Source organism: Leptinotarsa decemlineata, unplaced genomic scaffold (genome assembly GCF_025532065.1).
Source record: "Leptinotarsa decemlineata unplaced genomic scaffold, Ldec_3_MD MMD2_P_RNA_scaffold_9, whole genome shotgun sequence".
Taxonomy (NCBI): domain Eukaryota; kingdom Metazoa; phylum Arthropoda; class Insecta; order Coleoptera; family Chrysomelidae; genus Leptinotarsa; species Leptinotarsa decemlineata.
Window position 1 is genome coordinate 16295204 of NW_027412536.1, and position 16948 is coordinate 16312151.

At 34.7% G+C, this 16948-nt stretch overlaps 2 protein-coding genes across 11 annotated transcripts in view; one reads left to right on the plus strand and one right to left on the minus strand.

Annotated features, from left to right (window-relative positions):
* Positions 1 to 1826, plus strand: part of spz6 (Spaetzle domain-containing protein 6) — a 29690-nt gene extending 27864 nt beyond the window's left edge. Inside the window, exon 6 of the mRNA XM_074170724.1 lies at positions 498 to 1826. Within this exon, the coding sequence (XP_074026825.1) occupies positions 498 to 719 (222 nt within the window). The 3' untranslated portion in view covers positions 720 to 1826. The remainder of the gene's footprint in view (positions 1 to 497) is intronic.
* A 4481-nt stretch (positions 1827 to 6307) lies between these two features.
* The window catches only part of LOC111513626 (inactive dipeptidyl peptidase 10), a 260347-nt gene continuing 249706 nt past the window's right edge, over positions 6308 to 16948 (minus strand). For all 10 annotated transcript variants that reach the window (XM_074170728.1, XM_074170732.1, XM_074170735.1 and 7 more), the window contains 4 exons: positions 16312 to 16773; positions 11223 to 11578; positions 9709 to 9914; positions 6308 to 6531 (listed from right to left, as the gene is read on the minus strand). In XM_074170728.1, coding sequence (XP_074026829.1) covers positions 6397 to 6531; positions 9709 to 9914; positions 11223 to 11578; positions 16312 to 16773 — 1159 coding nt within the window. In that variant the 3' untranslated portion in view covers positions 6308 to 6396. The remainder of the gene's footprint in view (positions 6532 to 9708; positions 9915 to 11222; positions 11579 to 16311; positions 16774 to 16948) is intronic.

The following is a 16948-nucleotide window of genomic DNA, read 5'->3' on the forward strand; positions in this document are numbered from 1 at the left end:
ACAAAATTTTTGTAGAACTGTAATGTAGTTACTAATTTCGGCCTTGTTGAATTTATTGGCAGCCACAAATTCACTTTTCAGTTTCATTATCGTTATGTTATATACGCATTCTTCCCGAAAATGTCTCACCGATAAGCAACTTTTTGGCTAGGATTTCTGCACGATTTGAAATATCATGAAAAAAGTTTCTGTTTCCATTTATATATCACTGATTTTAGATTGCTTACTTTCATTCGCATGATGAAATTACCTAATATAGTACACCCCACAAAAAGTACATTTTCATTCCGACTTTCAATATCTCGCATCTCCCTGAAATTTAAATATATATCAATAGGAACTTTCACAAGCAATAACCTCCTGGAGTTGAGAAATACCATGAATCTCAAAATAATTTTTCATGCAAAGGTACTATTTTGAAAGACACAAAAAGTCAAAAACTATTTCTTTAAGAATTTCGACTCATCTGCAGTACAATAACACAATACCTTTTTCAGAACTATCAACAATATCTCCACAAACGAGCCGGTTTACAACCCTCACCCATTGATCAGCCAACCACACAAAGGGCGCCCCAATGCGATGGAGTTGACGCCCTGGGCTGTTTCCAAGTTCGATTATATTATGATTGGTTCCTTATACCTGGATCATGCAAATGCTGGCGACCGGATTATTTCAACAAATACGTGAAAAGGAAGTCCAATAATTCTGAACTCTGAGATTCATAATACACAGAGAATTTTAAATACTTTGATACTCTTTATTTATTTAAATATTCACCTGAAATGTCACTACCCGAAAATTAGACTATGGAACTATTGTCTCTAGGTAGTGAAATTGTTTATTTATTTATATATTTATATATGTATTTATTTTCTAATCATATCAATGCATGGACCAAAAGAAACAGGAAAAATTGCCCTCATTGGTCTATTTTTGATAATTGTACTTAATGTTTTATCTAGTCTTCATCTCATCAAAAATATAAGATATGTTTCTATATTCCTAGATCTGTTATGGACAGAAATGATAATATTAAAGATTGTTTTTACGAGAAAATATTTCCAAGGGTACTAAATTCGCCGAAAATATTTCGAAAAAATGTTGTTTCTTCTACGTAAACATGCTTCGTATACAATATTGCGTCAATTCAAATCGCTTATCCCTCACATAACTGAAAATGATGTTCATTGAATAGATAACATATCTCATGAATGGTGTTGGTAATTCGAATATTATTTGAACTGGCTAGAATGCAAGTGAGTCACTTTAACAAAGTTTGAGTAATTGACGTTTTTGTGAAACAACCAGCAAAGAAAACTGTGTTTATATATTCCGTTTCATGAAGGTATAAAATAGTATTGCTTGAAGGTATAAAGAATTGTATAAAGTTATAAAGAACTGTGTGAAGGTATAAACTCAGATTTGCAAATTTTTTATTTCTACCAGTTCCATTCTAGGCAGCTCATTTGTCATTATTGGTGTGTGCTTTTTCCATAAGTGTTCTTGTAAATCCACGTTATAGAATTTTCCTTGAAACTGATTTTATCGTGTTTCTTGGAAGATGGTGGTAAATATGTTTCTTCATCTGTGTAGACTATAGCCACAACAAATGTTAGATTATATATCTTTCAGCTGGTACCCATTAGTATTATACAATATTTGATTGATTCATAAATATGTTGAATCAGTTTTGAATGAGATTGAATTTATATTGTATAAGAATTGGTTGTGATTCTGTACTTATATTTGAATATTATTGCAATAGAAGCCAACTGTTAGATAAAATCTATAAGTTTATGTTCAATAAACTCAATTGAAATTTATATGTTTTATTATTAGGATGGAAAGATCCCTTTTTCCAAATATGGTAAGAAGAATTGTTTTACTTCAAAAGCAGTTGTAATTGTATGAAATATTTTAATTTTTCATTCAAAAAATGAACTCACACACATGCACACGTATGCACACACACAAACAGATGGAGTTGCTTCCGGACTTTGTCGGTAGATGTCACAGTGATACATCCTACTGAATCTACTGCAGGCAGGGTTTATGACTATCGATTTTGTTTGATATGATATTCAGACGGTTCACTCCGTTTGAAACGACTAACTTGGCACTGACGAGGAACTAGTACTCCGAAACCGGTGTGTCGGTGTCATCCCGACCAAAGGGAATAATTTCAGCTTTTCATATTTAAGGGGTTATTTGCAACGAATCTTCCAAATGAAAGACATTGCACAGGTGCCTGATGGTATCACATTAGTTTTCTGGGCCGCATTAGATAGGTTAGCTGCGTTGGGTATCTACTATATGTACCTGCAAAATCGTTGGACTCACATAAAAATTTCATTAAGAAACTTGTATTTTGCTTTTATGTCATATCTACGACATATATTCACAGAATATTTCATTTTCAACATATTCACTCTTAAGTTTTATTAGTTTGCAGAAAGAGATAGTCACTCTAACTTTGGTCACTTCATGCTGGTATAATATGTTTTGGTAAGGAGACTTAACTTGCCTTTGCAAACAGAAAAATACTGGAATATCTTCATTTTACTTAATAACTATCGTATTTATGTCCTTGAAGCATATCCATTTGTAATATATTACTCGTAACGTAGCCGCGATCACGTTGCGTTACGGCCAAGTGGAAATGAAGTACTGTAGCATGTAATCCATGACCACTTCAACACGGGTAACTGTTATGAACAGAATCACTCTGTCGATTTTTAGCCGTCGCATTAAAGGACTATTACGCTAGTTGCACACACACCGATTTTGGACGGCCGACTTTGTACCGGTCGTCCAAATTCCAGTAGTGAACCACAGTACCGGGAAGTAGTACATGACAGTATGTACATGTAGTACAGTACATGACTTAGTACAGTACATGACTAAATACAGTCTTGCATACTCAACGGTTTTTTACCGACTATTCCAGTCTCGAATGCTCGGTGAAATTGTAGTTACTATGCATTAACTTCCTTTTGGTAGTGCGTGCTAATTATGACAACAAAGCAACTGATTGTTGACCGATAAAAATCTGGTGAGTGTGCAAGCACCCGCTACCAATAAAATATCGGCCGATTTTATACTGGCCGTCCAAAAACGGTGTATGTGCAACTAGCGTTATGTTACATACGATACAAATTGGTAATATAGGTATTGCGTATTTGCCTATTTCATACGGCGTTGCTTCGTAACATCGTTACGTAATGGTTACATTACGGTCAGAACTCAAAATACTTCCTGAAGCCATCTGTGTCATCTCGCAACGAGCCAGGTGTCTTTGGTGTTATATGCGACATCAGCTCATATGAATACGCGTCTTCAGATGTTACAAAAGTTGTGATATTTGTCGTTATTCAGAGTTACCCACACCCCCTTTTCAAATCTGGAACAGTAATGTAAAGTGGATCAGTTACGTTTTAAGCGAATCACACTTCTGGATAAGCCTTGTTTTGGACAACGTATGAGGCCAGCTTCTTTGAGAATTGTAAGTTTATGAAAGATTTGTTTGGAGCTATTCTTCTAATTCCAACCCATGTTCATCATTATCAAAATGATGATACTCTGCCTCACACGTCCTTCCGGATGAGAGTTCTTTCTTTGAATTATTTTCTAATATACTGGGTGCCAAACAGAAGCTAGGTGAATCAAAATTAGTTCTGAATGAATTTCCACAATTGGATTTCGTCAGAAAAATATTAGACTATATAGATACATATAGAGAGTTTTAGGAGATCAGGAGTATATGAGCTGACTTGTGGCTCTTGCCCAATACTGAATATTCGCCGAACAGGCAGAACATTTTCCCAAAGAATTGAAGAGCATAGAAGTAGTTTTGTAAATAGAAAGACCAATTCCACATTTGCAAACCACCTTTGAGCAGAAGGACATGAGTTCAATACTGAATACGATGTGTTACATTTAGAAGAGAAGAGTTTGAAACTCAATCTTGTAGAATGTTTAGAAATCAATGGATTCAAGAATTATTATTTAATAATTCAATTCAATTGAAATTGAATAGAGTTTAATTTTTTTAATGTGGAAACTGAGACCTGAGCTCAGGTAATTTCATTCATTAGAAACTTAGGTAAAAATCAGGTACTTGAAATGCAGGTATATTAAGCATTGAATATGTAGAATTAGTTATAGTTAGTAAATACACGCTGGAAGAAGTCATTGTATGGCGAAACACGTGTTGCGTTTTTGTCTCAGTATTACAATCAACCATAGTAATTACTGATGTATTCGATGAAAAAAATAATAAATAAAAATGAAAAATCCATTCAAAAATGTTAATTTATCAATGAAAATCCATAATAAATTTAAATATTTGTAGAAAATTCAAATATATAGGTATAATATGAGGGTGTTTAATTTTTAAGCGATATTTTTTTTTCTTCGCTCATTGGAAAATTCGATATCACATATAAATAACACGAAAACAATTATTTTCCGTTTCAACTCGATTTTTCGGTATTATTTTTTTTAAGTGATTGTGCAGATTTTTTATAAAATTGAGTTCTATACAAAAAAGTTAATTTGAGCAAATACTCCCCAATCAATAGTTTTTGAGTTGTAGTGATGAAAAGGTGGATGTTAATTAAAACCTGAAATTCATAAAATTGTTATTATTATTTCTATTATTTTCAAGGTAGGACCGAAAAAAAGTCGCCTAGAAATGAAACACCCTTATTTATATGCATATACTCACATGTGTATGGAGCTAAAGAAGTTTTACTTCAGTCATGTGGTCTGAAGCACACTCTTTTTTTATCCTAATTATGAAACCATACGAATTGTCTGAATACCAATTTTGTATGTATTCCACCAGAAAATTGACGTGAGTTGCTTACAAACTTTCACCTCCCCTATTTTGAGATATAGACTTTTTCATCACAAATTTTTTATGTGCGCATGCGTCAGTATCAGCCATCTTTTTCGTACTGTTTTCTGTAAACAACCATGTTATAGAGACCGCAACTCATGTTTTAAAGATTAAAGTATAAATTGAAGTTTATTAATTGTAAAAAAAGTTAAAAAAAAAGTAGTAGGTCGACATGATCAGAAAAAAATTTTATACTCCATTAAAATTATGTTATCTGTACGAAAAGGAACAACAAAACGGTGTTGTTATGGAGTATGTAAAAGTGATACAGGATACAAATCATTCAAAACCATTTAACTATAAAACTATTTCATAAATTTTCCAAAGCCTTGCCTTGAATATCGCAAAAAAATAATCAAATCTTCAAGCAAATTACATATTAAAGCATGTGCAAAATATGCGAAATCTGAATTATAGGTGAAAAAATGTGGCAGGAGTGACCGAGGCTTTAAATCTATTGATGATGTTACCAAGGATACTTATATTTGCTCACTACATTTCATTGGAGAAAGTGGTTCAACTGAACAAAACCCTGATCCTTTAAGCTATCAGGAATTTCAACATACGTACATTGTTTCTTTATTTTTTACTGTAAATTTCGTATATATTATGTTGTACTGAATATTTCCCTCTAATAAAAATTACTAAACATATTCAATTCAGTATTTACATATTCGTCTTATTAATACTGTCATATGTACAGCCACAAAATATTAATGGCTTGATTTAATTTTTAGTTCCATAAGTCAACTGAAATATATTTTCAATTACATCCAATAAATTGACATTATTAATAAGAATAAAACTGTAAATACTATTTTTATATGTTTTCAGATAGTAAACAAATGCTGCGATACTTAACCTCTCAATCAGCTCATTTTTTTCCTTTTTGCGAACGCCCATGCCGTTTTAACCACCTTTTTAATTGTTCACAATTATGAGCCACAACTGAATTATAAACAAGTGGAGCACCATCAATGGTTTTTTCCAATAATTTATTTGTTTGTGGAGATAATATTCCTTGCCCAGCCATTGTTGATTAAAACTGTACGAATGTTTTGAATTACCGCCATTTCAATGTGACAGCTACGCTTGCGCTCGTCTTATGATGAAAAGGTCTATTGAGGGATAAAGGTACAGATTTCAGTTCTCTATGACTTCAAAAATCACTCAAAATATTATTCAAGATCATTAGTGGGTGACAAAACCTGTGTTTTTAGATATTAATGAAATTTTAGCTATAATAGCTTTTCTTCTTTAGAACTTGGTATGATTAATCAGGTCTTCGTTGTTACCTCATCTTGTTTTGACCTTTCAGAATTATCCAGACCAAAAATGCTCTCACTAGCGGAGGCACTACCTTTCCAACAAGTAATAAGCAAAAGAAGATTAATACGCGTCAACTTTGGCTTTTTATATATTAGACATGAAAACGTATAACAAATAGACTTCCATAGAAATCGACAACAACATAGATGGGATAACACAAGAATTCAGATGAAAAATGTAGATTCGTCACTCCATTCGCTTACAACTGGTCCAAAAGAGTCGTTGAAGAATAGTTCAATCTCCTTGTACATGTGGAGAAGAGCTCTGTTACCGAAATCGTGTTCTTCATCTGGATATTCCTGAAAAATAAACCTTGGTGTGAGATTGGACATTATTTGAAAATTGGATTAATTTTTTTATAGAGGCTATTGAACACAATTAAGATCATATACTTGAGAAAATAGCCAAGACGAATTCATTGACATTATTGAAGTGAATTCACAGATTCTTAGTCGAATGTATTTTTTATGATATACTTTATGGGGGTATCAAAAACTCGATAAGAACAAAACAAACCTCCTCTGCCCTCTTTCAACACCATCTACAAACAGGTCACAAGATTAATTTTGAGTCCACAAAACAGATAGCACAGGTGCAAAACCCAAGAATACGACAAATCAGGGAAGCTATCGAAATCGAAAAGCAAGGCCTCATCAACAAAAGGGATGACTCACTAAACATCCCAAGGATTTGGAAAACAATAATTAAAAACAACCACCAAAGACAACCACAAATTGATAATGAACCATCGCAGGTAGGAGAACCGCCAGAAGCCATTAACAACCCTCAGGTAGAAAAACAGGTAGGAGAACTACCAAAAGCCATCAACAACCCTCAGGTAGAAAAACAGGTAGGAGAACTACCAAAAGCCATCAACAACCCTCAGGTAGAAAAACAGGTAACAAATCCATACAACTTACGCAAGCGAAACCATATAAAAACACCACAAGAAGAACCTGACATCAGTTACACCTCTCGAAGCGAAGCAGTAACTCGTCTTGATAATGCCATCTGAGATGATGGCGAAACGTCGACTATCGAATAGTACACAACGGATGAACACCCGGAAAAACAACACATCATATATATATATATATATATATATATATATATATATATATTATATATATATATATATATATATATATATATATATATATATATATATATATATATATATATATATATATAGAGTTGAAAATGAGCGAATAATGTGGAAACATTCATTCCGTTCACTAGTACAAAAAATTTCTTCAGGTTAGCGAATAAATAGCTATGAAATATTGACTGAATATTCAAAAATACCGCCTTCTCAATTGACTCAGATTTGGGCCATTCTTTTGGTACTACTTGTTGCTTTCAACACAACCATCAATTTCATTAATTATAATTTTAATATAATTTTTCAGTTCATCTTCAGTGTTATGATTTTTTGTACACCTCATTTTTTAGAGATCCCCAAAAATAAAATCTGGAGGTTTCATGTCTGGTGAACGAGGAGGCCACTTAGCAGGACCATGTGCTGGTGCTCCATCCTGTCGGCGGATTGCTAGCTGGCTTCGTTTATGGTTAGAACTAGGGCGAAATATGATCGCCTTCGAACCTCTGGCTTTCGTTTTCAAACGATAAAATGCCCCATGCGTTCCTTATTATCATTATCTCGGGCTTCCGAAAAACCAACAAAATAGAACCGAGGTAATATTTTATTACTCTATGCACACATTATTCAGGCGAAGTTTAAGCCTGTTCCAAGTACTCTAATTTGTTAAAAGTAAACGTGCTAGCCCACCTCGACACTCAATGTAGAGCACAACGCGGCGGTATTGAGTTGGGCCGCCCTCGCGAGCTAAGCCCACCGGTAGAACGTCCTGTGGCACCCAGTAAACCGAAAGCGCGGGACACATATTGGACTACGAGCTTTTAAAACGCAACAACTTTAATATACGCTATTGGACCTGGAATTACCACGACTACTGGCACCAGGCTTGCCTTCAATTAATTTTCGTTGAAGGGAGGAGTGTACTCATTCCTATTAGGTTTGTTCTGGTTCTAACATTCGAAACTGTTTGGAAACTGCGCAAGACATGATGCGTACAAGCAAAAAATCTCAAACAGTCCAAAATAGTCTCGGACACTTGGTTAAACCAGAACTCTTTTGAGGAGACCACTGTGCCACTTATCGTATATATGAAGAGATGAAGACGAGAAAATACTATTAATCACGTCTATTTTGTTATGTAGCGTATCCACACGAATGCCCATGAGCAACGGGAATAGTTCTCAACAGTTCACCCTTGAGAGCAAGAACGATTCGGGACAGTTCAAAACAGTTTATGATCATTTCGCAGTCGAAACCAGAACAGAGGATTCATCAGTCCGAAATTATCCTCAATAAACCAGAACGCTCTATATCAACTGCGCATGATCCTGATGTCCAATAACCTGAATTTCGTAGAACCAGAACAAACCTGGGGTCTTGGATGAGATTCGTATCGTTATTTTTCGTCACTACCTTCCCGCGCTGCCTTCCTTGGATGTGATTTACCTCAATTTGGCTTGTACTGAGACATGTATGGCTTAATCTTTGAGACTAGCAGTATCAACCAGGGAGCTGACATTCCATCGTAGAACTAGTTCAGTTCCATGATATTAAAATAATAGGTAATAAATACGGAAACACATCTTTATTCTCTTTTCGTGCCTGTTGTATGTGTGTTATACGAAATATAAATTTTCGAAATGCCGCGGTCAGTAGTGTGTTATCGTTGAGTTCGGATTGATCCGCGTCTGGAGTTTTGTATTCGAACCATTTTTAAGAAATTAATGTGACTTGACGCCTGGGTCTCAGTCTGCCTACTCCCAAGGTCTCGTCCTCTCTGAGGTCTCAATCTGCCTACTCGTTAGATTGAACTGGACTGACTGAACTATATAATATTGCTCAAGAAGAAATATTACACGCTCGTACCCGACCTGATGGTAGGTGATAATGTTACACAAACCACTGGCGTACGTAAAGTAATTTTTCATTTTTTGATGTCACCGAATGTACATCGGGGGTTAGTTTTGCTCTAACTGGTCATGTTAAAAATCATTTAACATCCAAATCATGGGTAAACTTCAGAAGCAAATGGAACATACATAATTTACTTTTTTTCTATATTTTTACACTGTGAGATCAGAAAAACCGAATTCTAGGGTCAAATCAAGAAACAGATTCGAAGGCGTATAGAAGTTAAAAAGAATTACATTTTCCGTCAGCATCACTTAGAGCTTAACGATGTGGTCATAGAAAGCAATTCATAAACACATAAAATGAATATTTGCTTTCTTCTTTTCTCCAGTTTAGAAATTTTATCAACCCGTTGAGTTTGTAAGAATTAATTGTGAATCTGGCGTGAGAAACACAATCTATGTTTTTGCGTACTAAAATAAATTTCTGAATATCTGGAAAAATGCTGTTCAAAAAAAGTTCTTACCAGTTGTTGGAAGAGAATATCTTGATCTATCAATGCCTTTGTCAACAGTGAAGTATGTTGTTGTATTACTTCCGTGTCAGCCGTTCCGTGAATCAACAAAAAATGTCGATTATTTAAATTAACTGCTTTTGATGTTAAATCAGCATTTTCATATTCTTGGAGGTGTTTTGAAGGGAAGCCCAGATATTTTTCAGCAAAGTAGGAATCTGGAATAAAGTAAATTCAACATGATATAAAAAACAAGAACGAAATAATTGAGAAAACCAATGATCGTCAAAGTGCTCTCATCAGGCATGAATGAACAGCCACATATTATGCAGTTTTTTTAAAGATTTTTCGTTTGAACTGAATATTAACGAGTATACAATCATAATGTTTCCTTGAACACAAGTTCCACCTATAATCTGAAGTCTTTACAAACATTGAAAGGAAGTGATAATAAATGTTATTTCAAGGCCAGAAGTAATTCTTTTTGTAACAAATTGCAAAGACCAATTTCCCCAGTAAATATTTCATGCAAGATTTCAGTAATCTAAATAATTCGCCTTTTTTATGAATTACTGAATGCTGGTCGTTAGGATGATTTCTTCGTCGGGGGATTTTGGTATTCACTTAAGAATTTTTCTCTTTTCATGCAACAGAATATGCCTCTGCAACTAAATCGTGCCTTCATTTACAAAGCAGTGAGGATTGTACGTCGGTGATTCTTATGAGTTGTATATGAGAGAGAACAATACTTTTGAACTGTCATTCCTGCACCCGGAGTAGTTTGAGATACACATAACATGGGACTGGATGGTATGGGATGGGGTGAAATAGAATAGAACAGGATAGGATAGTATAGGATAATAGGATAATAGGATAACATAGAATAGAATAGAATGGAATGGAATGGAATAGAATCGAATCGGATGGAATGGAATCGAATGGAATGGAATCGAATGGAATAGAATAGAATAGAATAGAATAGAATGGAATGGAATGGAATGGAATCGAATAGAATAGACTAGAATAGAATAGAATAGAATAGATTAGAATAGAATATAACATAATATAAGTGAAGAGAATTTACTTAAACATAACAGTTCTTTGATTTCATTGGGAAGTGAATTAAACTAAATAATTTCTATCGACTTGCTCTTCTTTAATCTTTTCACTGATGCTCAATAAAGAATAAAGTCGACGAACTGGAAATGAATAAAGTGAAACCTAATTCATAAGTTACTGCTCACTACCACAAAAGTGGAAAAAATCACAAATAATTACTCATTCAAAAAACATCCGCTAACATATTTTTAAATAAAATACAGAAAACAAAATATAGTATTTTTTTCTTCAACAGTTCTTACTTCCAAATCAGCCATTTCATGATAACTTATTCTTCAACTTTAAATTTCTTAGAAAGATGAAAAGTTCAAATCATTTTAAGCTGATGAAAGAAATGAATTCTGTAATATCAACTTCACTTGTGAAATTTAGTTTAACACAATATGTAGGATACAAGAGTTACTCACTGAAATATCTCCAGTTCGTTATAGGCGATATGCTCACTGAGCAGTTGATGACTTGATGGAAATCTTGAAGAAGCATCATCGCCGAAACATAACCTCCATAACCTTTTCCTGCTGTACAGATTTTAGATTTGTCAATATACTTGAATGTATCTTTCAAATACGTCAATACTGCCAACTGATCCTGTACCTCGATCGACCCTATCCTACGTTGTATTTCTCTTCTCATTTTGACTCCTTGAAATCCAGATCCTCTGGCATCAATTTGGGCCACGATGTAGTTTCTTGTGCTTGACAAGTACCATGACCACGATTTCTCCCATCTGGAGGAGACGCTTTGAGAAGAAGGGGCGGCATCGCTGGAATCGTCAGTGTATTTTAATATTATTTCCGCTAGATAATGAGTCTAACTCACTAAATGTGAATGAATGAGCTGTAGCTTTTTGACGTACTTCAAACTGAGCTCTTACATAGAATGAATCAAAATTGTTACATTCACATACAAAATTCACAAAAGCAACCATTCTTGAGTCACATTTTACCAAAAAGCTGGGATCATTCGAAAATCATTACAATTCATCTCATTTCAATGGTAAAATATGAAAAGAAGAAATGTCATTGAATAATAAAAAAAAGTGTTATCATATAATACTCTGAATTTAACAAAACGGTAATAATATGTCATGAGTTCCATCCCAACCTCGACTAGATATTTTTCTCGAGAGAATTTATCTAGTTGAAGCTAGGATGATTCTGCAACGTTTTATGGCTGACGAACTGCGAATAGTCATGATGCTCCCTAGGTGGCTCGGGGAGTTATTAACATTACCTACCCAGGACACGAGACTAATGACCAACGTAGTCGATGCCGATGACACCCAAGACAAAAAAACAATCATTTGCTCAATGTTTTCTCGAAAATATAATAATAGGGGATCCCAAGCAGGGATTTCGGGATTTACTGAAGCTCGGCAGATTAATATACAGGGGGATACCTTGTACCCGGTTGAGTATCTCCACCAAACATGAGCCCCATATAAAAGGCTGCCTGTGAGGGATAAAGGATCAGATTGGTAAAAAAAATTAATCATCAGAAATTCTCGAGCGCATCAGATCAAGGTAGGGTGAGTTAATTACCTGCTAAAAAGGGTATATTACAGTAATCTGACAATTTGAGTGTGACGTAAAGAAAGGGAAGGGCAGCAAGGTTGTAAAAAAATAACGCCATTTCGACATTCTCGAGTGTAATAATTTTCTTTCCATTTTGAAGGAAATAATTCAACTATAACAAAAAATATATAATCTGACGATTTCCGCAAGCCGAAATAACGAAAATTCGTCTATAAAGTTTAATGCGTGTAGCTATGTGATACCTATATTTTCCTCTCCGAGTTTCTATTCCTCTATTCTCTATTCACTTTTTCTCTATTACTCTCTCACTCCGTCCCCACTCTGAATTCTGTTGCCATGACGCCATCACAGCTGATCACAGAGACTCGTTCGTGATGAAGTTGAAGATGATTAATTAATCAATTAATTGATGGATGTAGCCGTTACTACGTGGTAGGAAATCATAATGAAGAAAAGAGAAATTGAACTTTCTATGTTTTTAACCACTTTTATTTGTAACTAACGTTACTACACTTTCGTCCTATAAGGACATTTTCAAACTTATACAATATATAATATAAAATGTCCTTATATGACGTTTGTTACAAATAAGAGTGGAAAGTTTCATTTCTCTTTCCTTCATTAATTAATCAATTGATTATAAAAAATTAAATTTTTTTGAGCATTTTAAAAAAATTATTTTCTTATAAATACAAGTATTCTACTTAAAAAACATACACTTATTTATTTGCTATTTCCTGAGCTTTTCAATTGATTGAGTTCAATGAATCCGCTAGGACTATACACATCCGTCTTTCAGGCGGAAGTGTATGCTATCATGCAGTGTGCAAGGCTTATTAAATTGAGACCTGGAAGAAATGAGCGGATCAATATTTTTACAGACAGCAAGAGCGCACTAGGGGCTCTGACAAACCCGAAGGTGACATCAAAACTGGTCTGGGAATGCCATGAAGAAGTGAATGAACTTGCAAACAGGAATAAATTAACTTTGTACTGAGTGCCAGGGCATTCAGGAATCACAGGTAATGATAAAGCTGATGAATGCGCTAGACGCGGATCATCAACTTCATATGTAGGTCCTGAACCAGCTCTGAGGTACCAAAATCATTGGTACAAAACCAGATTAGGACATGGACCAATAAGAAGCACACAGAGTACTGGACAAAAGTACCTGGCAACAAACACAGTAGAACCTTCATTAGGGAACCGTCCGAGAAAAGAACCGAAGAAGTACTTCAATATAGTAGGGTTACTAACCGGTCATTGTCCGCTTAGAGGACACCTGAATAAAATGGGGCTGTACAACGGAGACCTCAGCTGCAGATTATGCAACGAAGGGATAGAAACAGCTCTACACATCTTATGTGAATGTGAGGCACTGAATCACAGGAGGCAGGCAATATATGGACGTACAAAATTACGCCCAGAAGAATATGACGAATATCCAACACGGAACCTGTACAAACTAGTACAGGGAACGAGACTGATGGAATGGGTGTCATGAGAAGATGGGAGAATGAACGCGATAAGCCTAAGAGGCTGCAGTGTTTTCTGGAGACGTGGACAAAATGGACAAGTCAGACAGCTTACCGCGAGTTTGCGTCAGATCGAAATCGTCAGATTATTGAATGAAAGTTTTTTTGTTGCACTTAACACCCCCTTAGAAAATCTGACGCGCTCGATTTAAATTTTCTTTCTTTTCACTTTTAACCCTTACGTACAACCACCCACATCATGCAAACGATCAGATTAACATACCAACATTATTAAAAATACGTAGGACATTGATGCTATCAATATCTGGCGCGCTCGAGTATGTTCATGCAACAGTATTTTTTTACATATTTGAAAATCTATAGCCGCTTTTCCCACCGATGAAAAGGTATATATAATTTTTTTTTGGAATATCAAAAAATATATTGATCTGTTGACAACAAAATAATTTAAAATAAATAATGAAATTCGGAACAATCATAAAATACAAATCAATTCAAAGAACTAAGATTATAAAAAAAACACATCAAAGGTGCTGCTTCGTTCCCTCCTGTTCATAAAAGAGGACATATGCCTCTTTGCTTACAAGTGATTTTGGCGAAATTGGGAACACGTGTATTCATGCCACGTGCCACTATATGGGTGTCTGCAATATGCTGTGTAATGTCAGTTGTAAGTAGTCCCACTGTGATTTGAAAGTGCATATAGATTATAACGACAAGGAGCCCCATTGTCTGCTGCATAACTGCTCATATCTAATCCATCTGAAGAAAAGTCAATGGAAACATTCAATTTGCCTCTGAATCTTTCCGCTGGAGAGAATCTTTTCAAATGAATTACTGAAATACGGCGAAACATCTTTTTGTCTGTCCATAATATTTTGCATCGCAGTCCTTGCATTCAATTTCGTAAATTCCAGACTTTTCCGAATTCTCGACTTCGTCCTTTGGACTTCCCAAAAGGCTCTGTAGTGTATGACTTGTTTTAAAAACCACCTTCATACCTAGTTCTTTGAAAATCTTTCAGTCAGGTAATTGGATACTCGTCTGATAGTGTGCGGTGGAGCACCATCATGTTGAAACCAGATGTTGTTATAGTTAGCCACAGGTATATCATCCAAATAGTCTTCGAAAATCGACATTTAAAAACTGGTGATAGGTTTCTCCATTCAGAATTTCGTCAAATAAATGAGGACCCAAAATTCTATCTTTGTAAATTCCTGCCCACACGTTAATACTAAATCGCACTTAAGGTCAAATTTTTCAGAACTGCCTGGAGTTGTTTATGCTCCAAATGTGTTCGTTATTTCGGTTGAATATCCCACAATTCGTAAAAGTGCTTTCATCTGTCCAAATTATGTTTTCTAGGAAAACAGAAAAATCAGGTCTTCTTATTAGCCAATTATAAAATTTTAATCGCCTTTCAGGAACACCTGGATGCAATTTTTGGGATATATGTATTTTATAACATTTTCGACGGCTTTTTTGGAGATGTCTCCAAAAACTTGTATGACAAATATGTATTCATTTTGGAGGAAATTTGACGTGTAGATTACCCCGGGTTCACGTTCATTTGCAAATTATTAATTTTTATTGAAAAGGACACAATGCCTAACTTACCTTATACATACCTCATTTATCAATTTTTTTCAGTTTTTTGGTCTATTCTGTCTCCGTATTTTTTCCTCGGCTCTTCAAATGAACCAAACTCGGTGAGAGTTTGATCCATTAATTTGAACATAGTTCGATGCGATTGTCGTCTTTCGGTATACAAGTTTAAATACATTTCCGATGTCCTAACACTGTTTCTATCGTATTTGTAATAAATTTGTATCATATCTCTTTTTTCTTCATTCGTGAAAGCCATTTTTTGCCAAAAATTCAATGACTTGTACAATAACAAAATGTCATTGAGTGTAACAGATTGAAAGTCAAATTTAGAAACATCAAAGTCAAAGCCTATTATGATAAGAATTAATTTTTTTCAATATCTGCAGTTTTTCGAAAAAGAATAATAACTTGTAATAAATCATTGAAAAGGTAAAATCCGATTCAGAAAGAATTCAATGTAGCGCCCATAAAAAAATAAAGTTGATGATGGTGGCCGGAAGACAAAACGTCTGATAGCAAATCTGAAAACACCATTATACAGCAGGGAAAAAGTGGCTATGTGGAAGTGCAATTTATTTTGGAATCGTTCAAAAAATGCAGAAATAATTTTTCGAAATTTTTGTTTTTTCCGGATATCTCCGAATATACTCGGAATTTCTGAACGAATTTTCTCAACGGCATATTGTTAGTCAGGTAAATGCACAACTCTGTTCCAATATAATCTCCAAGATCTCAATGGTGAGGATCGAACACCCTGTATAAGTAGTAAACCACCGCGTTATACTATGCAAAAATTGATTTTATGATATACAGATACTTCAAGTTGATAATTTGAAAACTTGCTAAAGTATACTCACACAAGAAGAATAAGTGGAAAAGTCACTTCTTCGTATTCTCTCAAAATGGCTGGAAGAAACAGTCGCACTTGTGCTCTAAAACCATACTCAATTTCCACCGAGAAAGATTTCATTGTAGGCAATGAAAACTTCCTAACTCTCTTTCTGAGTTTATAACTAGTATCTAAAATCACTCTTCTAGTATTGGACGACGTTTTTACAAGAAATACAATTGGAATTTCTGGTCCCAAACATTCTTGAATATAATACTTATAAAATTTGCTGAATATCACATTGTTGTAGTCACAGGGATAGTCTAGCCACAGGCTGTTTTTGATCATTGAATCGTTAGTTGTTTCATTTGTCGAGTTAGCGTCATCTTGTCTGCATGTCATGCACATCCATTCCGGAGAAGACTCCTTGTCGATTATCCTGATCAAATGACGCACTCCTGGGGAGTTTTCAGTGGTTCCGATGGCATATCTGAAAATAAAAAAAAAACATTTTCAAGCTTTTTTATCTGTGAAATTTTGTTTCTTCAACTTCTTTGATTTTCTAGAACTAACTAATATTCAGAAGGGTGTTTTAATCAGTTTTAAGAAATCTCAAATTTTATATTGAATATCAGAATGAATTGCTATTTTCGCATAGGTACCGC